Source organism: Carettochelys insculpta, chromosome 6 (assembly GCF_033958435.1).
Source record: "Carettochelys insculpta isolate YL-2023 chromosome 6, ASM3395843v1, whole genome shotgun sequence".
NCBI lineage: Eukaryota > Metazoa > Chordata > Testudines > Carettochelyidae > Carettochelys > Carettochelys insculpta.
In genome coordinates, this window is record NC_134142.1 from 65,628,077 (window position 1) to 65,655,360 (window position 27,284).

The following is a 27,284-nucleotide window of genomic DNA, read 5'->3' on the forward strand; positions in this document are numbered from 1 at the left end:
GGCAGGAGTCAATATAATTTATGTCAACTTATTGCAATGTGTACACTGCATTGAGTCTACAGAAGACACTCTCCTGTTGACTTTTCTTACTCTTTGTCTATGTCTACACTAGCCAGCTTTTTCAGAAAAGCCGTGGTGCTTTAAAAAAATCCCACGGAGCACCTAAACACAAAATACGTTCTTTCGATATTAAATCAGAAGAACATGGCGCTTTTCCCAGTGGTCTTCTTCTGAACCTTTGTCCGAAAGATTCTTCTGGGAAAAAAACGTGTTGATGCTCCAGGGGCTCTTTTTTGAAAGAGCAGTTCTCATGGTGTCAGATTTTTCAATCTGCTGTGTTTCCTGGTTTGTTCTTTTGACAGAGTGGCTGGGATGTGGCCACTCTCTATCAAAAGAGCAGATCGATTTTTTGATCCTTTTTTTTTGTGTGGTCAAAATCTTTTGAAAGAAGGTTTTTCAGAAGAGATCTTTCAGAGGAACTTTATTCGAAGGACCACTGTAGTGTAGACATGGGCCTTCTTGTTCAGCTAGATTAGTGGGGCTCAACTGGAGAGAGATCTGTGGTTAATTTGGTGGGTCCTCATTAGATCCACTAAATTTACACCCCACCTCCCCGGTGCATTGACACAGCTGTAATGTAGATGAAGCCAGAGTTACTTTCAGCACGTATTTTAGTAACTAGCAGCAGAATCTGTCTCCAAAGCTGTCTATCATATGCATTAATTATATAAAGCACTGCTGAGGAAACCTGCCAGTAGAGAAGATAGCTTGTCTCTTGAGTCCGCTGACATATTAGCTGTCACAACTGAGTTTCACTTGTGTGGTTAGCATGACTGCATCAGAAAGAACTCTTTGACACCTACACATTGTTCTATAGTTCACACTTACCTGGGTGGCACCCCCTTTTCTATCTCTGTATGCAAATATTTCTTTATATATATATGATGTGCAGTTATGTATTTATATATATAATATATATATATATATATATATATATACACACACACACACACACACACACACACACACTTTTCACAAAATCTTGTACCATACAGTAGCTTCTAACAGAGTCAACCACATTTTGACTAACATCTTCATCATCATAGGTCACCTTCTTACACCACCACCAACAAATCTGGGTGACTAACGAAGTTGCTACACTTGATATAATAAAAGCTGCAATATGGTATTTATATGTTTGTATATATATATATGTTATTATTAACCATGCATATAAATCAATATGAATATACTATAATATAAATGATGCTATTATAACTATGTAGTCCTATATAAAGTACAGGGGAAGTGTGAAAATAGCAAAACCATAAACTGCCTTTGATGCTAAACAAAATTGGTCCATTGATGCAGTGATTTTTATGCAGAATGCACGTGATGGAATTCTGTTCCACCTGTACAACACCATTTTTAAATGCTGCATTTAAATGACCTACTGACTTAAAAGAAAAGCCATAAAAATGATATCTGCAAGAAGTAAAGAAAGAAGTAAAAGGGTAAACACACACACCCCACAACTAAAAGTAAAATGTTGAGGAAAGAAAACAAAATTAAGGAACTTACCACACTGCGAGTGAACTTTTCTAGAGAAGTTCTACGACCTTGGTCATTCTCTGGCTTTAAGGGGAAAAAAGTGGGGAGAAAAAAATACAGAAAAAAAACTCTTCAGCTTAAGTGCAGTTTTTTTGAATCAGCAGCAAAAGATAAGGAAGCAAAAGAAAAAAAATCAAAATAGCAGCAACTGCTGTTTGCTACAGCAAACAGAAAAGCCATAAAGAATGAAATCCACCACCTGCCTTAACAGTCGGGCTACCTCTAGATTGCTGGCTTCTGTTGGGAGACCAGAGGCTTCTGCCAACATCCTGGTCATTTTTGTTCCACGAAGAAGGTGTGTGTTGGCAGAGGGGGTTTTCCGAACATTTGGACCCGGGTGGATGGGCCAAATGTTGGAAAAGCCTCTCCCGGCAGAGCTGTGGGTACGAGATATGCAATGCATTGTGTAATTTGCATACCTTTTGCTGACAGTTCTCGGCAATCTAAACATAGCCTTGGAGAATGTCACCTGTTCTTCTCTTCTATTAAAAATATACTCTGTAGTTCTGATTTAAAGCTACAAAACAGGGTCTGAGGGGTACTGTGTCCCACAGTGACATCCAGCTGATTAGCAGACTGCCCACAGTGGGCAGCGTGTATTGTTATTAGCAGTGCTCATCTGCACATGCATTGGTGCACATAACGAAATTTATTCTGCCCATGGATGGAAAAAGTTAGAGAGATCACTGTATATAGCTGTGGACAGATGAGGTCATATTTTGGCCCTGGTTTTGGTTTACACAGAGCATAGAGGTCTTCACATGCTAGAAGTCATAAAACTTCATTGCAATAAGACTGAAATCCATACACCATTGACTTAATTAATGTTTACATGAGGAACATGGCTTACCTCAGGTCTGAACAATATTTCATTTGTCACAAAACAGATTCTTTTGGTCACTAATGAGGAAAGAAACCGATGAGTTATTGGCATATTTGTCAGCATGTTGAATCGAAAAAACCTAATAATTAGAAGCGTTGCCCCACCACCCAGAGGGCACTATACCTCCAACCTCTCCACTATTGCCTGCATGTAGAGATTAGTGAAGAGAAGTAGAGAACAGATCATTTCACTACATTTACACCAATCTGTCCAATAGCTAATCAATCCAGCAGAACAGTTATTAATAAAGTAGTCAGACTTTGCCTTTAAATTTGAGTGTTCTGGAAAGATTCACCAGCAATAGGAATTTGAGAATCATCTCTTAAGGAGAATTGGGGAGTATAGTGAGATACAAAACACTTATACCAGACCTGACCATCTTCAAGGAAGCCAGCTGAAAGAGTCTGCAGAACTCTTCAGTACCGATACACTGTCAGAGGAACAATCCATTCGTAAGGACTGTCTGTGCCATATAGCACATGATTAAATCAGTCCAAGAATAAATGGGTATTCTCCATTTTATTGCTGTACGGTCCTGTCACCAAGATTTCCTACAGATAAGTTTGACTATGGACAGAGCAAAGTGGGAAACAGTCATGCCATAAGCAGCCGATTGAGGATTTCTCCATATCAAACTGTGAAAGCCATTTTGTTTCAGAAGCTCTGCTTTGTAACCTACCTTAGAGGTTGCAACTTCACATGTTGCAACCTCTAAGGTAGGTTAGAGCAGCCATTTTGTGGCAGGGACTTGGCAGCTAATGGAAAATTCTAAAAAGCTGAGACTGAGCAAACAAGGCATATCAATATTGGATAATTCTCCCCTAATGGAACATCAGGCTTTCTACTAGGACAGCCATTGACTTAGAATGACTGTCAACTCAGATGCTGATGGGGCCAGGGATGGGTCTGAAGACTAGAATTTTTCCAGCAAGCACACAAGAGAAAGAGGAGTGCTTCTCTAAGCAAGAGGCCAGACCACCAACAGTTACAAGTAAGAAAACGAGAAGGGCTGCACAGCCCAAGGATGCTGTCCAAACCCAGGACTCACAAGAAGGGGGGAAATCAGGCCTGGAACTGTTTGCTATTTTACAAATGCCCATAATTCCCTAGCGTGCTTTGTTAAGAGCAAAATGCACAGTTAAGGCATTCCTTTATTAAACCTGCTTTCCTGGCTCATCTGTCTCTGAATGGGTTAACTGAGAAACAGCATATTCCATAGCCAGGTAGCTCTTGGGGGGAATATGTCTAAGCAATTGGACTGCCTAAGAATAGCATCATACACAGAAGGTCCACCGGGGAGTGTATGTGAGAGATCAAGGGTTAGGAACAGTGATGAGTCATTACCTAGATGTTGGGGATTCAGAAACATAAGCAATCCAGCAGTAGGATCCACTAACAACTGACCAGTGTACATCCAGACAGTAAGAATCAACCAACTGTATGGACTGAAAAGAACAGTAGAAACGGGCCTACAAACTGTTATCAAAAACAGTAAAAATTCACTAGTGCAACCGCAGGCAGAAAACTCTGAGACAGTGTCCTGGGAAGAAACTTATCTGAATGTGGCAAACCAGGAAAAAAAGATCCCACTGGGAGGATACAACCCGCACTGTAGAAGAGGGAAGAAGAGAGGATCATGCATAGAAGATGAATCCATATGAGTAACAGATACAAGTAAAGTACTACTCTAGAATCTTCCGCCTGTGATTACCTACCACATATGACATTAGCTGGAATATTTACCCGAAGGGACACAGCAGGAGTACAGAAACACCGAAGAGAAGACAAAAAGAATCCTAAAGGAAGACAAATGAATTGGTGAAGGCACCTGTAGCTGGCTGTATGCCAAGCCTTTAACAGATTATCAAGCTACTTGATTACATCTGCCACCAAAGAGCAGCACTTCAATACCTAGAAGACCAAACTGAGCTAGCAGTCAGTAACAAGTCCTCAGAAACAGCAGGGCCAATAGAAATGGACACTGAAAGAAAAAACCCAGCCCATGTCCAGCTGAAACAACCATGGAATGTTCTCCTGTGTAACTAGTTGAAAGAGCCTCACTATCAGCCAAGATAGCCTTATATGGCATCCAACGCAAATGCTATAGATTCTAGAATGATACAGTTTTATAACCGATCAATAAAATACTGTTGTTTTAAAAACTGTATTCGTTTACTGGGACTTTTAGTTCTAAGGACTGCATTTCTGTAGGGAGAGAACACGAATGGTGAGGCTGTGCTTTCAGTACTGGTGTTTATCTTTGCCGTTTACACTGACATTCATATTCCAGAACCACGCATAAAACCATGTTATATTGAGGGGTATGGCCGAATGTAAGCTAAAATGGCAGGTGTAATTCCAAAACTGGACCACTGGGGAGCTGTTCATTGTGGCTTCCTCATGGCACTCTAGCAGCACAACTCTGCGCAGTACAAGAGCTGGTGGGGGGTAGGAAAACTGACGTGGAAAGTAAATAAAGGAATGATAGGTACGGGATGTGAGAAACAATAGGACTTTTCCCTCTGATTGGGTAAACTGCTGGAGAGTCAGAGAAACCCATCCTGCCCAAGGGTCCAGGGTAAATCAAGATTTGGTGGCATCAAGACAGATAGAAGACCTCTGCTTGGGGAAGTTAAGAAGAAGTTGTCATAAATAATGGTATTAGTCTTATTGCAATAAATTTCTGCTTCTCAAGTGAATGCTTCATGCTGATGCATTTATATCAACTGTTCCACCTACTCAAAATACAACACCTTCCTGGATGTTTCACTGGAGCCAGCTGTGACAGTGATCTCTGTGAATTGGACTTCTGTTGTACCTGTCATAATTTGGTCTCTGTGATATAGCCATTATCTTGACCAACTCTGGAGGGTATCCAGAGCTGAAAGCACAAATCTTTACTACTGAGACTAAAAAGCCAGACCCCACAGCTGTGGCCCATCTGGCTAAGTCTACAGAACAGCCCTATTTCAAAATAAGATATTTCAAAATATCTTATTTTGAAATAACACAACCTGACACAAAATGCATTTCAAAATAGCACTCAGTTACTTTGAAATAGCATTTCTGGGTTCATAGCAGTTTTGCAAAAAGGCGTTATTGGATCCCATTGTGACCTATTTTGATATAGGCATTATTTCACAGGCAATGAGGTTTACCAGCATCAAAATAACCCACCTGCTATTTCAAATTTATTTTCAAATAGCACTTGAATCATTTAGCTGCTGCCAAAGTTATTTTGAAATAACTGCTATTATTTCAAGATAATGTGGCCGTGTAGACATAGCCTAACTGACCTATACCCTATGCGGACTGGGCTTTGCAGGGGCACATATTTAAAATGCACACCACAGTGTGGGTGTGGAGGTGAGGCTGAAAGGTATAAGGAGCCTTCAGACCCACACATTTGTGGCCTCTGTAAGAGCAAGTCACAATTGCGATCTCTATGCACAGGAAAGGGAAGAAACTTCCTTCCATACACTTGCAGGTTGGCGTGTTACCCCAAGGAGATGCATGGAAAAGGCAGGGAGGAAGTAAAGCATGGAGCTGCCCTTTGACACAGAGCAGGCCATGTGCACTAGCAGGAAACCCACTGCACCAATCTAAGGGACCTTTGCATATTGAACCTCTCAGGAACTCTGTCCTTTCTTGACAGTGACGTCGCTGGAACAGGAAATTTGGGTGGATCCTGACATTTGGGTGGATAGGTAATGAGACTGCTAGTTCAGCTTCTCCCCGACACCACACGCTCTGCTTATCGCCAGTGCCCTTAGAAACATGTGTATGGGGCAGCTCAGAAAATGGCAAGGCCAAGCTACTGGAGTAAACATTTCTGAAGGGCACGTGCATAGCTCTGTCCTGGACGTCAGGTGCATTAGTGCCACTGTGTGCCACTGTGACAGCATTACATCCCTGCCCAAAACTTTGTGGGTCTGAATGTTAACTGAGCAGCCCGTGGCCCTCCCATAGCTGTGCCTCTATTTCTTGACCTCTCATTGAAGCGGTGAAACTTTGCCTCATTCCCAGCAATGCCCAGGGCCTTAAAGGCCCAGTATGACAATGAAATGTCATGTGTAGGGCAGGGGTCTTCCAACTTTTTACACTGCATGCCCCCTTCCAGCAACAGAGTCGCCCCCCGCCCCTGCGACTAGACAGAGTCAGAATATATCTATGGAAACAGAAAAAAGGGTCTGTATGGATAACATGATGCAATGGACTGCCCAAGCCCTGTATTGTATTGTATTGGCCCAGACACAATTCTCACAGCAAACATCGGCCTAGCTGAACTTCTCTATTTGGGAGAGCCTGGCTACTCCACTGTGATGGCAGCACCACTGCCAGCAGCAGTGCAGAACTTAGAGCTGGGTGGCTCAAGAGCAGCGTCTGGTAGCTGGAACATTCATGGGTACTGTTGGGAAGGATGAAAAAATTAGCCCTCCCACACTGTGAGCAAGATGAACACCAATAGCCAGCAGCTGCATTCCAGCCACTCAGATCTGACCTTCTGCACTGCTGCTTCACTGCTGCCAGCCACAAGCAGGAAAGCTAGAGACAACTGGTCTGGAAAGGCTAGACATTGGATCTCCTTCCTTTTAGTAGCAAAGGTTCAACTCTCTGGCAAATTCTGCACCTGCAGAATTGGGGAATGTCTGGAACACTATTCCAGGCTTATACTGTTTCCTGTTCTCAGGGAAACTGGAGTGGGAGGTGTAAATGGACCACACAGATTTGATTTGAAATTTCGTACCAACTGACAAGGTACGGCATATAAGGTTTAGTTTCTTCTAATATTCAAAGGGTTCACTGGGAACTACCATCTGAAAATTTAGCCATGCTAATGTCCCCTGTTGAAACTGGCCTTGCAAACACTCCCAGCTTCAGCACTATCTTGCAAATGACATCCTCATGGTGAACTGTGCTTGTGCAACAGCCCCGATCTAACTGACTCAGGAATCTGCAGAACACCAGTCACGATAATATCTAGTTGCTGATCAAAGCATTAAATTTTTTTTTATTTAAAATAAAAAAAGCTATTGCTCTGGGCTGCATGCCAAGCAGCAGAGTGCACGGTTTCAACAGGAGCACTCGTTTGTGCTGACTGTATTGCTCTCCAGCATTTCCTGCCTGCTTGTCTACAAAACGTGTGACTGGCTACATGTTATTGAGGTAAGCGCTTGCTTGCCTCGGTCCAGCTCAAAGCGAAGGCGCTTCAGGCTGACTTGCAAAGAGGAGGAAGGAAATTTAAAAATAACATTGTTAAGAATTTAGAAAAATACAAAGTAAGGGTCTCTGCATGTTGCCTGAGCACATGTCAGGTAAAGCGCAGGAAGTGAAGCAAAATGCTTTGAAGTATGACGACAATGCATGTACACACACACACACACACACACACACACACAATGTTTCAAGCTGCCCTCAGACATGCAAATGGAAAACTTACCTTCATCGACAGTAAACAGACCGACTTACTGCCCAATGTCACAGTAGGATAGAGAGACTTAAACTGTTAAAAAAGCTTTTATTAAAAACAACTGAGCACAGTTAGGTGCAGAAAAAGTCCTGAATATGCTGGATTACCTCACTAATCCTTTCCTGCGTTATCTATTTCCCCTCCACCCCCTCTGCTTAACTATTTCTCAAACTATTGAGATTCCAAGTTCTTTTGAAAAAAGGGCAGCATAGATTTTTAGAAAACCAACTACAAGTGATTATTAACATGACTAATAGGAAATCTCTTAGCATTTTTGCGGCCCTCAAGCAAAGCTCTAGCACTAAGAGCGAGGTCAGTCACAGTTCCTCTGAAGAGGTGCTAAAGTTAGCTTGGTGGACACAATATGTAAATAAAGAAGGTGAGAGAGCTTGAGACTGGTTTTTCAAAGACAAGTTGTTTGCAATGGAGACTGTCCTCCCATGGATCCTAATATGACTTTTAAGTTCTCTTCCTTTCCTGACACATACAAATAAGGCCCCTGTTGGGCTCATGGTGAAAGCAATGAAAGTTTTGACTAAAGTATGAATGAAATCTAAGAGTTCAGTATTCTACACTGCAGGAGAAGGTCTACTATTTATATAGGAGCCTGTTACTAGTTTCTCCTCATGTCTTTTGTGTTCTACAATCTGGAAGTTCATGTATTTCCAAAAGAACAATATTGTACTGAGTATAATTATAAAAACAAGGCTTGAAAAATCGCCTTGATCCTTACTCACCTGTGGATTAAGCCAGTTTTCAGCTACATGACACCTCATGTAGTCACTGACAGTAGCACAGAATGAGTGCAGGACACTGCCAGATCAGAGAGGTGTCACTTTTCACTCACTAGTGCAGGGCAATATGGAATCTGACATGATGCATTCTTGTTCAGAGGAAAAATAACTGCCTCACCTGTCTAAACCAAGCTGAATTTATTCACTTTGGTGGATCAGCTCCCCTTCCACAATACACGGATGAGAGGTCCCACTCCCACGTATTTGCAGAGCTCCTCCACTGCATCCTCCATCCCAGGTGCTCAGATAACTCACATTCTCTTCACTTGCACCTGGGCACTCACCAACCCACCCCTTTCCTCCTCTCAGAAGACAGTGGCTCCAAGTCCCCGCTGCTTCTACCGTGAGATGAGACAGGCTCCAGCTGCCAGCTGCTCATTTTGCACAAACAGTCCACACTCAGAAGAAAGTGGGTGTGTCAGCCACTCTCCTTAGTGCCCTGTCTCCTGAAGGTGGACTGGCAGTCTCAAGGCCCTCCACTCCCTCCCTCCTACTTCACATCAGAGCATGAGCCAATCAACATCTTGTTGCCTCTCACCCAGCCAACATAACCTGCCAAAATCGCTATTCAACCTGCAGGAGTGGGGTCAGTAGGTTTTCAAGTAATTTCTTCTCTTGCATAAAGTTCACTCTCATCTGAGGGCACGGCTATTCTTTTTGGCTCCTGAGGGGAAAGGATGGTGGTTATTGCCCGCTACAGGGCAGGGTAAGGTATGTATCATTAGAAACATAGGCCAACTCGTGCTTGGTTTTACACAGCACAGATCTGACATGTTGAGTGCATGCACAATAAAATAAAATACAATGTGTAAGCAAAGGAGTGCAACAGAACCCAACTGTGCACATGTGAGACAGCTGCTGACAAACATCTAATGATTCCTACCTAGAAGCAGGAGTGAGGTCCATAGAAAAACACATAGTTAATGGCTCATCTGCAAGCTTATCAAGCTAAAGTTCTTCTCTCCTCTGATACATAGAGGCCCATATCCTTCCTCTTTTTCACCCTGCTGTTTTCACAGTAAGGGGGCAGGAATGTAGGGAAACTTACGACTGTGCAATGCAGAGACTTACACCCAGCTCTTAGCCTTCCTTGCTCCTATGCGAAGCCTCTAATTGCTGAATCCCAGTTCTGTACTCCCAGTAGTACTCTATGAATTTGAATGATCCAGACCACCGTACTGAAGTACATGTAAAAATGACATTGGTAGGAAAGAAGAAAATCCCCACCATTAATGAAGAAGGATCTCCTAGCCTATATATTGCCCAACTGCATTATCCGTGCATCCATGAGTCTGTAAAGTATGTCTACTTTCCCCTCTCCTCCTTCTCTAACCCTGCCAACATATTTGAATCCTGGCCCACAATGTTCTCTTGCTTATTCCACTTCCAGACCCCAGCTCAAAAACTCACATGGGCAATTTCAAGATGTGGAAATATGATAATACTTTGAATTTACATGACGCACACTATATAGAGATTTGCACCTGAGGACCTCAAAATATGCCAGACATTTTTACTGATGTTAATTAAGACTCTCAACATCACTTCTATACAGGTTGGTATTATCTTCTGCATTTTACACAGTAGGGAGTATGAAGCACACACAGATTAAGTGAATTACCCAAAGTCACACAAAAAAATTAGTGGAAAAGCTAGGGAAAGAAAACAGATCTTATGACTCCCAATCCTGTATTTTTGCCACAATGCTTTATGTGGGCTGCAATGTATAACAATACCCCAAAATGAGAGCAGGAAAATACAAAAAGCTTAAAATGCTGTGGGATTCATTTCTTTAGTGTAAATAGCTTCCGGTAAGCTCACTTCTATGATTCTGCAGATCTGCTGTAATTAAGAGTCAACCAGAAAAGTGAGGGCACCACACAGGTATGCAATGCAGGCCAGTCTGGGACTAAAAGGAGTGCTGTCTCTTGAAATGAGGGACATTTGGAAGGTATACCTGACAAGGCTTCAAACTTTTGAGGTGAAATCCTAGCCCCATTGAAGTCAATGGCAAAACTACTGACTTCAATAAGGCCAAACTTTTACTCTTGGGATTTAAACCCAAATCCTCACTATTGAAAGGCTCGGGAATTCCCCTGTTCTTCTCTTATACCCACCCCGTCTTCCAGGGTGCCTCCAGAAGCCCTAAAGGACTCTCTCAAATCTGCTATAAAACTACTAAGGACCTACCATGTAGGTCAGTATACAGAAGCTTCATTTCCTGGTCAGACAGCATCACTGTGCTTTCAGTGGTACAATGTTTACTAGACTAACATGGTAAGATTTGCTTTACAGCTCCTGACGCAACTTGAATCACTCCCCCACACACTACATGTTAAATTGGTGAATGACACAGCAACATGTTTTTTCTTGGATATGTTTACTTGAGTACCCAGGTCTCTTTCTAAAAGAAACTAGATTCTTATTTCCACTGCCATGTTAGCATGACGCTGAAACCTGTTCCTTAGGTGGCATGAGACTCATGCACATCATGCTGACAGGTCTCTAGCACTTGATCTGACAGCAAACAACGATTCCAAAGACATTTTTGATTCAAAACTGGCTCATCCAGGAAGAGAACTTTCCTTTGTATTAATACACAAACCATCAAGTCCTAATGTTTTGAAAGGGGAAGCATTGCAGGGAGAACATACAGGGAGGCTCACAGGGCTAAGACAGCACTGATTTCTAATTCTTATTTTTCATTATCACAGGATGTTCAAGAGTTTTACTTACACCTCTTTCCCCCTTGGCCTTTGAATTCTGACCCAGGTTTAAAGAGCAACTTAAAAATTCAAATGTCAGCTAGGATTTTGCATTTTTTCTGGCCTGTATTTGTCTAAAACCAGCTGGTTTTAAAACACAGGGCCAGTTCATGTCCTAAGTTACACCACTGCCATCCCACTGACGTGAACACCAGGCACAACAGAAAGTAAAATTTTGGCTTATTACGTTGTGACATGCACTTTCAGGACCCATAATAGCCATGAGCAGGTAAAAATCCAATGGGATTTCACTGCAATGCATTGACACGACTCAATTTGACATCCGTTTGGCTAATGCAGTGGGGAAATAGCAGTGAGCATGGTGACAGAAAACCACAAGGTCAGGCTGAAGTAGTTGAAAATAATTGTGCCTAGGGCAGGGATTCCCAACCCATGGGTCAGGACCCAAACATAGGTCACCATTTGATTTTCTAAGGGTTGCTGGCTGGGTGGCTCTGAGCTGCATGTGGCTCTTTAAGGAACCATTTGCAGCTCCCGCCACCGCTGCTGCTCACTCCTCCGACTCCAGTCCCAGCCCTGCTGTGCTGAAATGGAACTCAATTTAATTGGTTTAACGGCTGGCAGGAGGGATCCAGCCGTTAAACCAATTAAATTGAGTTCCATTTCAGTGCATACAGGCGGGGAACTGCCTGTGTTGCTGGTGGGGGAAGGGAGTAGGAGGGCTGGGGGGAGCTGGCAAAGGAGCAGTGGGGGGGCAGCCATGGAACTTGTGTGAGGTAGGTGAGGGGGGCAGTTTGGGGCTGCGAGGGTTTTAAGCCTGGAGGCAGAGGGTGGTTTGGGGATGTGAGGGGTTTAAGCCTGGGGGCAAGGCAGCAGTGAATCAAGATTTATAACATTTTTTTCCCCCGGGGAGAACCTCCTCCCCCACCCACAGTTTTAAATTGCCTTGGGTCACAAAGTGTAACTGAATTGTCAAAATGGGTTGCTGTCCCAAAAAGGTTGGGAACCGCTGGTCTATGTTGCTGTTAACCAAAGACTTAATTGCAAGTGGGAGTGCGTCACACAAAGAGAAGTGTGCATACAAAAACACATTCTCTCTCTCTCGCTCTCTCTCTCTCTAGTACAGTACTGGAGTAAGCTTGCAAGTACAGAAAGCATAAGCACAGCCACAAATGCAGAGAGAAGTATCCTACCTTCCAAACCCCTCTCCTCACCACCACTTTCCCAAACAGTACTGGGTGGATAAGAACTGACTTAATTCTACTGAATCAATCCTTTGCTACTCTGAGCTGGGAATTCCTGGCAGAATATATTTTGCTGGCAGCGGATGTGCTGACATCAAAGGGATGAAAAGAAACAGGTCTTTGGTGAAGAAAATGGCTACTAAAGTTCTTGATTTTTCTCTGGGTTGCAATTCTTTCTTGTTTAAAATGAAAAGCATGCATTTTCAGGGAGCAGAGAAAAGGAGCCGGGGTAAGACATTACAGGGAGGTCCCCAGGTAAGGCATCCCAAAGGAGGACCACATGGTTTCATCTAGGATGCTGTACCTAGTCTGTTACTCTGAGGTGAGATATCATCTTTGTCATGAAGAGGAGACCATGGCCTTTCAATGGCCTGCATCGAGTTTGGAAGACGCCTGCATAACCTGAACAGTTTTCATAGTCTGTGTTTTGATTGGCTGGGCATTCTACCTTTGCCCTGCAATAGTTGCCAAAACTGTCTATTGGGATGCCATACCCTGGGCCTTCAAGGAAACAAATGTCCTCACTCCTTTTCTTAAAAAAAGAAAAAGTAAAAAAGTAAACGAAACAATATTCCCGTTTTCATACTAGCAGCAAGCAGCAGGCAAGACTCAATAGGTGCTAAGAGATGCAAGCATGTCCTTCCCAAAAGATACCTTCTTCTTTGCCAGCAATAAGTCTTGGTATGCATTAGAACGGAGGAACCGTGCGTAGCTGTCACTCTTCATCAGCTTGTAAATGTGCTCCTGTGGGCAGGAGGAAAGGAAAGTTTGAGAATTGTTACCAAATGCCATTCAGAAATCAGAGGGATTCAAAACAGTCCAATGAAAATGAAAAGATGAGAGACAATTAAAAAGAGGAATTAAAGTCCTAATTACAATAATTTTTTTTTCATTTATATTGTGGCAGTGCCCAGGAGCCCATGTCCTGGAGAATCCTTTTCTGCTAGGCACTGTACCCCCCACGCAAAAGATGGACCCTGTCCCAGTAGAGCTTACATATATTGATCTGCGGCTTAGAAAGGGGCTGAGTTTGTTAGGTACAAAGCTCTCTGAAACAACTATATTATGACCAAGTTCCGTCATCTACTGCTGTTGAACTCAGGAAGACTACTGAAGGAGCATTGTACTTCATAAATGGGAACAAGCACGAATTTCAACCAATGTGCACACTGATATGTCATGAGAACTGCCCGTGTGCGCCAGGAAATTTCATCAGTTTCCCCAAAGAGCTGTGGTGAGGGGAAATGCCAACCCCACAGGAGCCTGTTCGTGCTGGGTAGCAGTTGAAATGCTGCCTCCTGGCCTGAAGGGGCTGGCAGAAGTGGCTCCACCTCCCTGCTGTGGCAAGGTGGGAAGGGAGGGAGGGTGGGAGCCTGCTGAAGGCGGGATGCAGTTTAAATGCTGCTCTCTACTTCAATGGGCTGGCCGGAAGGGTAGCCTGCTCACTGGACCTGCCTCCCCATCCCACCAGTAGTCGAACATTTCAATGTTTACTCAGTTATTCAGCATCCCATTTGATCCTTGTTTAGTTTGCTGTATACACTACTATGTTGCAAACCTCTCTAGTAAGACCGTAACCACAGTAAATGTGCGGTTTACGAGCAATTGATTTAGCTGAAAAAAAAAAGTAGGTGGGCAGCGGAATTGTTTGTCTCACTGAAGTGTGCCAGGCTACTGAAAAGGTTGGAAACCACCGCATGAATGTCTGATCAGCCAGGTTTAAAGAACACTTAAGAGTTATTGGCTGTGTCTACACTAGCCCCAAACTTCGAAATGGCCACGCAAATGGCCATTTCGAAGTTTACTAATGAAGCGCTGAAATGCATATTCAGCGCTTCATTAGCATGTGGGTGGCCGCAGCAGTTCGAAATTGATGCGCCTCGCCGCTGCGCGGCTCGTCCCGACGGGGCTCCTTTCCGAAACGACCCCGCCTACTTCAAAGTCCCCTTATTCAAGGGAACTTGAGAAACCTGTATTCAGATGCCTGGGGTTTGCTGTCAAAGGGAAATGATCCTTGTAGGATAAAAGTATGTTCAGTCCTCACAGACATACAGACAAGTGGTGCCATGGGTTTGCTGATCAGAGACAAATGTACCAAACCAGGTAAGTTAACAGCAAAGTTGTTGCTTTGGTACTAAAATGAGGGCAAACTGCATTCATCCAAGCCAAGCCAACAACCTGTATTGGATCTCTGTTAAAAACAGCAGGGACTTTACATCTGAGGGTGGGGGAACAAAACAATGATTTATCACATCTCGAGATGAAATAAATAACGAGCTGACCCCTTGACTGTGCCTCTCCCAGGAAAGACAAGTCAGAGTCACAGTCAAAGCTCTAATGTAGCTATATTCATGTAATTTTTATTAAGCATTCTCTGTATGTTTTATACCTTGGAACCAGCAAACAATGGTGTTGCTACTGTCCCTTTCCAGGGGCTGATTTTATGAAATTGTTGATAACTCTTCCTAGACTTTGAATGTGAATGAGGAAAGACAGTTGATCATGGGAAATATGCGGCTTCCAGAAGCAAATCTTGTTCTTTGGTTATAATGATTCAAGGGTTTTCTTAAACTCATGACTGATGGCATGCCCGATACGCAGACCATTTAACAACATGGCTTTTGTGGAACATTCAGTCGACAGTCCGCCTTTGTCTTTCTAGCTCTGTGGAGTATCGTTCAGATGACGCCTGTTCAGTGTAGCTCCCTTTGGCTCACTTGAAAGAGCTGCTGAGAATGGACCACAAAAGTTCCAGTTTGAATCGCGTGGCTGCAATAATGTACATACACAACAAATCCAACCTGCTTGCACAGTGGACTCCCATAATGTGCTAAGGCTATTCTGGTCTTTGATGCCCTCCATTAATGGATACCAATGCACTATTAATATAACTGCTGTGCTAGAATCTAGGTGATCTGTGGCCCATTGAGAGGACTTGTAAATATACTGTTGAGCATCTCACAATTTCTGGAACACCCAGAAAAAGCAATAAATCCAAATAATAAACGCTGAGGAAATGACAGGTTGGCAGTGGAATCTGTGTGACTGTAACGGCTTTAGTCTCATAGAGTGCAAATGGGTGAGTTCCATTATGCATATGATTTTAATTCATTCCTTGTTTTGAGCTATTACTACTATCGACTGTGAGCCCACTTCCTAACCCACAGAGCATGTGTTTCTCTTCCTCACTGTACGGCTGAGAGGGTGAACAACCCATTGTGAGGCTGTAATCTTCCATGACATTGTCATGAAGGTGCCCCAACAACCTTGGCCACAGGACTGATGATTATGATGATGAATCTTCCACCACAAAGAGCATTTTTAAGGATGGAAAAGTGGCATGCCCTCTACAGACATGCACATCCCAAGACATACCTATCTATGTGGCACTGATGACATGAAATTCAGGACTTTCCAGATGGAATGCTGGCAAAATATTTCATTTTGCAGAACACGTCTGCCAAACCGACAAGTTAGCTGCCATAAGCCCAGTGACTATGTACAGCAAATGCACCACTTATGCAATCTACCACAGTGAAGGCGCAACTCCAGGCAGTAGAGCCTGTTTCACTGGGAACTGGTGGGCAGGAAGCCGGAACTGCCTATTATTCTTACATTACTCTCAAGGAGTTCCATGGAAAAATTACATTCTGCCTTGCACTGTCATTTAAAAGAAGGAAGAGACATTTCATTTTAGGGATTGTGATGACAATTCCCCTAGCTACCTTTAGGTCCTGCCCCTCTGTTGACTACCTTTAGGTACTGCCCCTCAGCATTAGTTATCAGAATGAAACTAGTAAAACCACAGTCCTGTGCATTAAGTTTAAGAAAACACTCCTTCTCTGTGGAAGGTTTTCAAAATAAGCTTCTATTATAAATTTGTTAAATGTCTTGTTAAACATCAATGAATGTAGCATCCTACTTTTAAAACTTTGGAGTAAATGAAAAAGAGCTATTTTAAAGAACAAGCCCCATGGCTGACTTTTATAGAGTGTCCCATTGGCTCTGCCTAGGGCCTTCTGTCAGAGGCTCAACTCACAAAACTGCAGTGTAATGCTGTTTCTGTTGCAGATGGCTGGTAATAAGAGCACCAATATCCCATAACAGTGAATGAGATTTCTGATGTTGCACAGATTCATGGAAACATTGGTCATCTAGACCAGTGTCTCTTAAACTATGTTCCACAGAACACTGGGGTTCTGTGAACAACTTGCAGGTGAGCCATGAGTGTCTGGCCCTTTTTTGACATCGTACACTGAAGGTATATATTTTCTACTTTTAAAACCAGATACAATGTTACTTCTTCATTCCTATGATACCTGATTAAATTACTATTTTTTTCTGTATATGTTGCTGTTTGTTTTTTGGTCCGACAATTTGTTTGAAGAAAATGTTCATAGGTGTTCCTCATTAAAAATATTATTGTTTGGTGTTCTGCAGTCTCAACAAGTTTAAGAAACACCGCTCTAGACTATGCCTGCTGGACCAAGTATACATAGACCTTTGCTGATAGATGTTTGTTTAACCTGTTCACGAAAACAGCTAATGTTGTGAATTTCATAACTTCCCTTAGTAACCTACTCCAGTCCCTAATTATCCATTTAGTTAGAAAGTTTTTCCTAATAGCTAAACTGAATCTCCCTTGCTGCAGATTAAACCCATTACTTCTTGTTCTACTGTCTGCAGACATGGAGAACTAACAACAGTCCTCATTAAAAGTCCTTAATTTATTTCAAGACTGTTAACAGGTGCCAAAGTTTTCCTTTTGCAAGACTATGCATCACTTGCCTCTCCACTTCTGTCCTTCCTATTACCCTTACTTATAAAGTTTTCTATAACTGTTGTCATTTTTATTGCTCTCTTTTGAACTACCTCTAACTTGTCCACATCTTTCTTAAAGTCTAACACCTAAAATTGGATACAATATACGAGTGAGGCCTCATCAATGTCTAGACGGACAGAGCAATAAACTCCTGTGTCTTACATATGAGAATGTTATTTGCCCTTTTTTGCAACTGCATCACAGTGTTTTATATTCAATTTTTTTATCCGCTATGACCCTCAGATCCTTTTCTGCAGTACTAATACCTAGCCAACTATTCCTCATTTTATATGTATGCTTTATTTTTCCTTCTTTAGTATAGTATTGTGTGCGTGTCATTGTTGAATTTCACCTTGTACATTTCAGATGAAATTTATTAAGGGCATTCTGAGTTCTAACCCTGTCCTCAAAAGGGCTCGAAACTCCTCTCTTCTTTGGGTCATTTTCATATTTTGTAGGGTTACTTTTCACTCCTTCATCTAAATAATGAATAAAAATATTGATTGCTATCTGCCCCAAAATAGACCCTCCCCCACCTCCCTGATCCCTCTAAAGGGGCCCTGGAGCAATTTTGTAGTGGGTGTGCTGAGAACTATTAAACAAAATTGTAATCATTGTGCATGATGGACACCACATCCAGGTGCAGCTGCACATGCAGCACCCCTTGGTCCAGCATCACTGCTCGTTAGCTATGTCCTCCCAGTTTGACAAGAAACCATTGTCATTCACTACTTCTACTCTTCCAACCAATTGTTCACACATCTCATAGTGATTTCGTTTAGAACACATTTCCCTAGCTTGCTTATAAGGGGTGGTATGGCTCAGTCTTTGGGTTCCACTCCTTCCTGTGGGTCAAGGCATGGGTGGCTTCATTCTTCTGAGGTCACGTAGTAATTTTTGTTGTCAGAAAGGGGTTGTGGTGCCCCGTAGTTTGAGAACCCCTGGTCTAGTGAGAGTGATCAGAACAACCTTTCTGTTAGGTTAATTCTTTCTCCAAAAAGATCTCAGAAGTTAGTGCTGGTCACTTGCTTCTCCTCTCTGAGACTGTACGGTATCTCCAGACAACACAGTCTTTGCTCAGCAGCTGTGAGATACAGAGTCTGTGTATATCCAGTATTCTGAATCAAGTACCCATTTGTGCTTACTACCTGTGAAATGTGTCTCTTCTACAACCTGAAAAATACTATACGGTGCCTGAGGTCTACAGGCTTCATCCCATATCCTCTGTGCACCGCTTTATATAGTGCCTGTTGAATTTTGCAAATAATTGCTTAGGGGGTTTTGCAATGTATGTTTCATTGTAAATGTGGAATTAAATAACACATTTTAAAAAGGAAAACGTTGACACTTCTGTGGATTAGAAAACAAAGGATTAACTAGGTAGTAAATCAGGCAAACATTCTTTAGTGTGATTACGAGAGACCGAAAGGAAATCACACCCCAGCTGTGACGGACAGCTGAAGTGTGGGGAAGTAAACCCTGATAAGACACAGTGCCCCTCTGCTGTTTTCTCTTTACACACCACATCTTTGGAAAGAGATGAAGGACAAACTCTGTAAATTTTCTTGACAAGAGAGGAAAGGAAAAAATATCAAAGCTGGAAATCCAGACGGGAATGTGGGAGGTGGATGAGATAGCAGAAGCTGTCTCAGAGCTGCACCTGCTTCAAATCAATGTGTTGCAACAAGATCTTAAGTCTCTCCCCCACCCCCTGAGCAATCAAAGTACAATGACCCTGACTAGGGCAGAGGGTGGCAGCCAGCCAACCAACCAGGACCTTGGGAATACCAGACAAGTATGTCAGAAATGGCCGAGTAATTTAAAAAATAATTTTATAGCACAATCTTCTAGGCTGGGTACCTGATAGAGCACAGCAAGAATTTTCTTCACTCAAAGTATCCTTTCTAGTGGGAAATTTTGGCTATTTCCTCTGAAGCTTGTGTGCAGGAGAAAGTCAGTCTCTCTGTTTGAAAAGCTGTTTTGTCTTGTGTTTTTACACCATCTATAATCTCATATGCTCCCTGTCTGGGGCAAAAGCTGCACACAGCCCAAACTTTACATGTCTTCTAGCTCTCGGCTCAAGTTCTTGTACCCTTATGTCCCAGATAACATTCCAATGTGTCCTCAAATCATACCTTGCTAACAGAAAGTGCCCCCCTGCCATGCCAGTGTGTGTGTATTTTATATATACAATGTAAGCAGCAGCTAAGGCTTGTCTGTAGCTGTTGGGATGGAAGAGGCTACATCCCGAGATTCTCTACACTCTGTGTGTTTTAAGGTACAGTTTCCAACACATTTGGAGTATAAAACATTCCTTCAGTTTTTTTTTTTAAATTGCTCCTTTACGGAGGATCTAAAGAAAGGCCTATGCACCACTTAAGTTCCACAGGCTTCACGTTACGTTCCTCCAGCTTATCCTCTGGAATCCTGCCCGGGTTTACAGCTTCCTATAGCACAACAGCACAAACACAGACCCAGGGGTAAGCAGGGAGCTTGGTGCAAGAAAATAAAAGAAAAAACCCTGAAAGAGAATCAGTGACAAACCTTCTGTGTCATTGGTGAACATAATGTTCTTTAGAAGCACTCTCAACTGATCACCATTTATGCTAAATGAATCCTGAGGACTGCATGGGAACTTGACTCAGACAAGGTAGGGAGTGCTGCCACATGAGCCCCCGGAGCAGAAGGAGATGGAGATAGTAGCAGCTGTAGTTCAGAGTGTGCATGAAATAGGCAGCTGAAGGATGGACCTAACATTGGTACATTCTAAAAGAAAAACACCCATTACAAACTCAAAGAGGTTTCATTCAAAATGCCTTTAGCCTCCTGCAGTGTTCTCTCTCTCTCTCTCTCTCTCTCTCTCTCTCACACACACACACACACACACACACACAGAGCTACTCTTCTAAATTTGCTTTTTTCCCCCCTTGTTTCCATTCTCATTTTACTTCCCTTCCCTGCCCCCCTTTTCAGACTACCTTTGTGTAATCATTTTAGTGGTGACCACATGGCACTACCAATAGCAAAATTACCAAATTCCCCACTTGACACTCTGGTTAAAACACAGTAGTGCTAGCTAGCAATGCTATATTTAAATGATCACAGTAGACTCTATTGCAGCCCTAGATTTTTAGAGATTTATAGTTTAGAAAATAAAGGCTCAGTGTGGTTAGTGACACAAAGGGTCATTGTCTGAGAGTGAATTGCTCTGGAAAATTTGAGGAAAATCTATTTTACCATCCTCAAGTTATTTAACTGACACAATAAAGTACATCTCAAATTTTAGCAATTGGTTTTACTTTGCATTCAAGTAAGCAATTCTATTATTTAAACATATATACAGTAAAATTCCTTTAATCTGGCCTCCGATGGTTAGGAAATCCTGATAGCCCAGCATCTGGCAAAAATAGTCCCATTTACTGAGCTAATCTGGCAAAATTTGATGATCTGGCATATAGTTGTCCCCCAAGATACACAAGGGGGTTGGAGCTGGGGACAGTGGGGGTGGTGAAGAAGCAGAGAAGCCTGTGCGTGGTGAAGAAGCTGGGGACACGCAGGGGTGAAGAGCCGCAGCTGGGTGAGGGGGTGATGAGCCACAACAGGAGGGTTAGAACTAGGGTGTGGGGGTTATGGTGACATCCAACAGTCCAGAAAATTTGGTAATCTGACACCTGTCTGGTCCTGGATGTGCTGGTTTAAAGGAATTTTACTGTACTTAGATCACAATACGGACTTATTTTCTTGCTAAACTAGAAAGTACGAAACCATGATTGGGCTGAAAATACTGTAAGGTGGTGATCAAGAAAAAGAAATAATGGCTATTTATGCTAGAAGCATCTGCGTACAGAATTTACTGTAGGAAGAGATGTTCTGACAAAACTTCTGTTGACACATCATGTCTACACATAAAAGCAGATTGATCTTCTTATCTGCTCTGTTGACAAAAGGGCCCTCCCAGAACATATACACAGCTTTTCTTGTCTACAGTTTTGGTCAGCAAAACTCATTTCATGTGTAGATGCTTCGCGAGTTTTATTTACAAAACCCTACTTTTGTCTACAAAATTCTCTAATGTAGACATAGTCAACCTGAAGCATTCGCAGCTCATTTTGGCTGTGTCTACACTTGTGAGTTTTGTTGACAAAACTGGGGTTTTGTCAACAAAATTCGCAGTGCATCTACACACAAAATGAATTTTCTCACCAGACACTGTCGATAAAAAAGCCGTGTGGATGCTCCAGGGGCCCTTTTGTTGACAGAGCGGATCACAAGAGTGATCCACTTTTATGTGTAGACATGATGTGTCGACAGAAGTTTTGTTGGAACAACTCTTCTGACAAGAACTTCTTGAGACAGATGCTTCTAATGTAGACATAGCCTTTGAATAAAGCACAGGAATCAGCTGTTTATCTCTGTAGATCCATAGTTAAAAATGCAATGTAAAGCTCTACAGTGAGTTTATAATGTATAGATGGCAACATAATATATCCTTAGCATCAGACTATATGACGTGTTGCTTTTTCTTGTCTTTACTTGTTTTCTTCTCCCTCATATATACAGTAGAACTGCAAAACTGCTAGGCATTCTTTCTGTGCTCATTGCGGGAGCACACAAAGGTGTAGCATCCTGGAATGCAGTACAATGGAGATGTCATTCTCTTAATGCAGGAAGACTTTGAGCTAAATATAGAAACAGCTCTCCTGGGAGATGGGAGTAGCCTCAGTATTCTAATTATGCATGAGCAGCGATAGCTTTTGAGAGCAACGGCCATTTCTACAAAGTTGATTCTTTCAGTATGGCCAAATCCTGGTCCCTGGCAAAATGTCAGTGTGAACAGGCTTTGCCTTGTGGAGCAACACAGTTTTTGCAGGGACTGGAATCCCTTTTCAACCAGGGGGCACTGCATAATGCAGACTCCATGACCCATAGTAGTGGACATACTCACTGCAGTCCCATACATATTCAACTGCTACACAAGGTTCTTGAGTTCATTGGTCAAGACACTGCCCACCTGATGCTTCCCTTTCCACATGCCCATGAAAAGAACGTTACCGCAAAGCTAAGTTTCATTGCTTGGAGTCACTCTGCGGCTCAGGCAACACTTCACTGCATTTTAGGCATTTCCATGGGTGAGTGTGGAAGGTGGGGATTTGGCCCTGTGTAGCCTAAAATAGCAAATATCATACAACATGCCAACAAAAAAATATCCCTTCTGTGATAAATTGTGTTAGACCTTTTGGGTAACGTGCTGGGTCTGTGGGTGGATTTGCCCTACTTGTAAAGTTATTGCAAAGTAATCTCGTGTGGATGCTCTGATTATTGATCTCTGATCAGATTTTGTCTACAGAAGTTGAATGTTGAGTCATCATGGAGGAGCTGCTGTTGTCTGTGGCAACGGAAACCACAGACTGCTGTTCCTTGGAGAAATGCCATGTGGACAAACATGTTGGCCAGTACAGTAATCATCTCTTTCTCATGTGCTTTGGAGAGATCTTATATTAGTGAATGTACAAGGTGGGAGCTCATTTCTTATGCCCCTTTCCTAATCTCTTACCCCTGTGCAGCACAGGAAGGGACTCAGTCACTGATTTCGCTCCTTACAGAAAGACAATACCTTGACACTCACTTAAATGACATATTGCCATGGAGTCTGACATAAAGTGGCGAGATTTTAAGCCCATCAGTGCAGTCACAAAATATAGACACTTTGCAATAAATTCAAAATGAAAATAATTTCAAAACCATGAACTACTTCAAATTTGTATCATGCACATATAGCCTTTTGAATGAGACAGGAAACTGGAAGAATTAGTTATTGAATACCTGCAGAATGCTGCTTGATATCTTTTGCCTTCTGCAAAACAGGGATTCAAGTCTAAACCTTCCCCTTCACTTGCCTGATTTTCACTTTTTGCTACATATACTTAATTGCTCTCCTGAACAGGGTCCTCCTTGCCCACATTTTAGATTCAGGATGTTTGTTCACAGGTGGCTCTGTGAAATCCAAAGGGAATGTATTCATCCTTTAGATTGCATATTAATATAACCTTAGCAGATAGACATACACAAGGAGGGTTCTGGGGCAAACTGTGCTCTGCAATCATAACAGACCACACATAGGTAGAGGAACTGGAGAGAAAAGGAGGGAAAGGTTGCCCCCTAGAGCCTAAAGGAGTTGGACACAGCCAGAGGAGCAGGACAGAACACTACATCCAGTTCTTGCACAGTCTGTTCTATAGCAAAATATCACAAAAAGTTTAACAACTGAGAACGTTAATTAGGAAAACAATGTAGTTTGGAGAGAATAGCAAAAGACTGAGTGGGAGCTCCTGAGTTCTGTTTCATGTTTTGTCATTAAGTGTATGTCTACACAGCAGCCTTATTTTGAAATAAGCCATTCCGGAACAGCTGTTCCAAAATATGTAAATTCAAAACAACACTGCTACTCACAAAAATGCATTTGGAAATAGCACCTAGCTATTTCGAAATACAGTGTCTACACAAGTATCAGAAGGGTAGCCGTGTTAGTCTGGATCTGTAGCAGCAACGAAGGGTCCTGTGGCACCTTATAGACTAACAGAAAAGTTTAGAGCATGAGCTTTCGTGAGTTAACTCACTTCTTCAGATGCTGGTCCTGGAAATCTGCAAGGCCAGGTATAAATAGGCCAGAGCAAGGCTGGGGATAACGAGGTTAGCTCAGTCAGGCAGGCTGAGTTGTATTGTCATCAGTTGATCTGGAGGTGTGAACTCCAAGAGAGGGGAAGCTGCTTTTGTATTTAGCCAGCCGTTCACAGTCTTTGTTTAATCCTGAGCTGAGGGTATTGAATTTGCAGATGAATTGTAGCTCAGCAATTTCTCTTTGGAGTCTGCAAGTACATATTATGGCTTATTTCAAAATAGGCTCTATTCTCTGTGGCTGTGGCCACTCTAGCCCCTTCTTTCGGAGTGGCCATGGTAATGAGGCACTTCAGGAGACGCTAATGAGGCGCTGCTATGAATAGGCAGTGCCTCATGAGCATAATGGCGGCTGTGCGCCCTTCGAAAGCACTGCTTTCAAAACACACGATGCTTGTATAGCTGGGAGACCTTTTGAAATGACCCCCTGATTCCAAAAGCCCCTGCTTCCCATTTAGGTATTTTGAAATAGGCACTATTCCTCGTAGAATGAGCTTTGCCTATTCCAAAATAAGCCAACTGCTATTTGAAATAATGTCCTTTATTTTAAAATAACTTGGCTGTGGACACCTTCCGTAACTTCTCTGTATTGGCTCAGTTTCCCCATCCAAACACTGGGAATAATATTTACTTTCCTTTACAGAAGTTTCTGTAAATGCGGGCTGACTGTGTGAGTGGAGAGTAAAAGACATGATTACATCATTTGTAAAGACCTAAGGTCTTGGACCAAAGATCTTGCATTTCTGCAAAGGATTATTATTTTACAACTGTCCTTTCTTCCAGTCATTTCTACCCAAGACCCAGGAAAAAAAGATCAATCTGCTGAATAGGCAGCATGGAGGAGGTGGCTCTTCATCAGCTTTCTCCATTTCTTCCTTCTTTGAAAATACTCACACACACACACACACACACACTTGCACACATTTTATTTTCCCTTCTGAAAGGGAGGACATCTCCATTGTGTTTGCTTTTGATCTTTGAACTCAGCACGAGCCTAACACTAAATAGTCTCAGGAAAGATGGAATGAATATGACAGCCTGATCACTTAAACATTTTGCAGATGTTCCTCTCCCTGGAATGTGCCAGGACAAACTGGATTCATATTTGTACTTCTGAAATCTGGACTTGGATCCAAATTTCAGAGCCCAGGTGCACCTCTAGCCTGAGTAGCAAGAAGCTTGGAACACTGATAAACTCTGTTTTGGAATTAAATATCTGAGCAGTACAGTTAAACCCTCATCAAATTAGGGATTGGAACCAAATTACAGTACCCTAAATCATCTCCATATCAAACAACAGCTGATAACTTCAGGTAATTGAACTTAAATCTACAGTACTACTTTAGTTTCGCAAACCAAAAAACAATAAAAAGTCTAACCAACCGTACACAAAAGAAACCTCAAGGTCAAGTATGTGGCACATTCTATTCACGTGTGCCAGACTCCAGAATTTGCCAGGAAATGCCCTACAACCAAGCATCAGTATCAGGAAACACAATGCATTCTTGTGATATTGGTTCACAACACAATGGCTTGTGTGACCGGAACACAGATGGATGGCTCTCTGAAGGTGAGAGGGCATTTCGAAGGCCTTGGAATCTAGTACAAATCTGAAAAAAATTAAAATGGGATTGAGAAAAACTGGTGAAAAGTGTCAGGAGCAAGCAGAGCTTGTGCGCATGTCACATAACTGAGCCCCTATTTCTACCTCAAGAAGGTTGGTGATCAGCAGCTTCATTTGCAGAGTGGGGATGTTTAGATAGATGGGTACCTCTGTGCTTTCCGGAGCTGATCCTGGCAGGCCATGTCTTGGAGACCTCACGCTGGCTGCTCAGTGATGCTAATAACTGTTCTGAGAATTTAGCACTTGCTAAGTGGTGCACTAGTTTAACTGAGCTGACCTTTCTCCATGCTGTCCTTGTAGTAATAGCTGCTTTAGTCCCAAGTGAACACTGTTTTGATCATTATAATCTTTAGCTCAGTGGACAGTTGTCTAAGAGCAGAAAATAATCATTTAAATTGGCAGCGGGGCCCAGGATTTGAATAACAAAAGATGCTGCAGATCAAGGGTGAGGCGCATTAGCACATCTGTGTATATTAGGAATCAGGGCAGAAGTAGCAACGGGGGTTGTGCAGACAAATGAGGCACAATTGTAAAAGTATCAGTGTGGAAGAGGGGCACTGGGCTCAGGAGAGGAAAAGCACAGAACAGGGCTAGAAAGGACTTCAGTGTACTGCAAAGATTGATGGGGGCATGAGATGTGACTGGAATAGCAAGAGGTGCTACGAGGCAGATTGAACGTGCACAAACAGGACTGTGTGGGAAGAGATGAGTAAAATCTCAGATGGATGGAGTTTTGCAGGGCAGGACTGACTCACCTTTGAGGGGCAAAGGTGGCAAAACACTCATGCAGAAATCTATCTGATTGGGACCACTCTAATGAGCACCACATTTAGCTCAAATTTAGATCCAGATTGCAAGTATTCCACAGGTCAGGGCAGTTTGGAACAAAGATTTTCATTCAGCTCAGTGTAAAGTTAGGGGCCATTAGCAAAATTCAGCCCTGCCAAAATGGGGGAAGGTTTGAGACTTGAATCAAGAGGTTTTCCTTGGGGTTCACCGACAATGCTCTCTTACTATGTCAGCACAGGTATCTCTACATCCCCTTTTCTTGTTCCGTCTAGTTGTCACTTTTCTGAATAATTTCACAGTTCTGGGAAGCTATGTTCTGTGAAGAGCTGTGTACATTTAAAGTGTTATAGAAATGAGGTATAACAACAATATAACTTAGTACTCATGTATTCACAGGCAGAAATGGTCATATTCCTTCCTTCCTTCTTCCTAGTTATTCCTATGCCAACATTCCTTCCCAGTTCTTCCAGTGTGCTGCTGTCATTTTGTATGGATGTCATCTCACAGTGCAGCATATAGGCAAAATACTATTTCATGGTCACCCTTTCCTATTTGCTCAACTCAGTCATAGTGTTTTTCTTTCTTCTCAGCTCAGCCAGCTTTCTCTTCCCTCTTAGAGCATTTCTAAGTCATTGGCATTTAATGA

The 27,284-nt window shown here is 42.5% G+C and overlaps 1 protein-coding gene across 7 annotated transcripts in view; it reads right to left on the reverse strand.

The window, feature by feature from the left end:
- The window catches only part of RGS6 (regulator of G protein signaling 6), a 491,454-nt gene that overhangs the window by 21,104 nt on the left and 443,066 nt on the right, over nucleotides 1–27,284 (reverse strand). For 5 of the 7 annotated variants that reach the window (XM_074997135.1, XM_074997141.1, XM_074997138.1 and 2 more), the window contains 2 exons: nucleotides 13,383–13,472; nucleotides 1,582–1,635 (listed from right to left, as the gene is read on the reverse strand). In XM_074997135.1, the coding sequence (XP_074853236.1) occupies nucleotides 1,582–1,635; nucleotides 13,383–13,472 (144 nt within the window). Of the gene's footprint in view, nucleotides 1–1,581; nucleotides 1,636–13,382; nucleotides 13,473–15,389; nucleotides 15,458–27,284 lie in introns of those variants that run through there. The other 2 variants (XM_074997137.1, XM_074997139.1) reach the window with 2 other exon arrangements.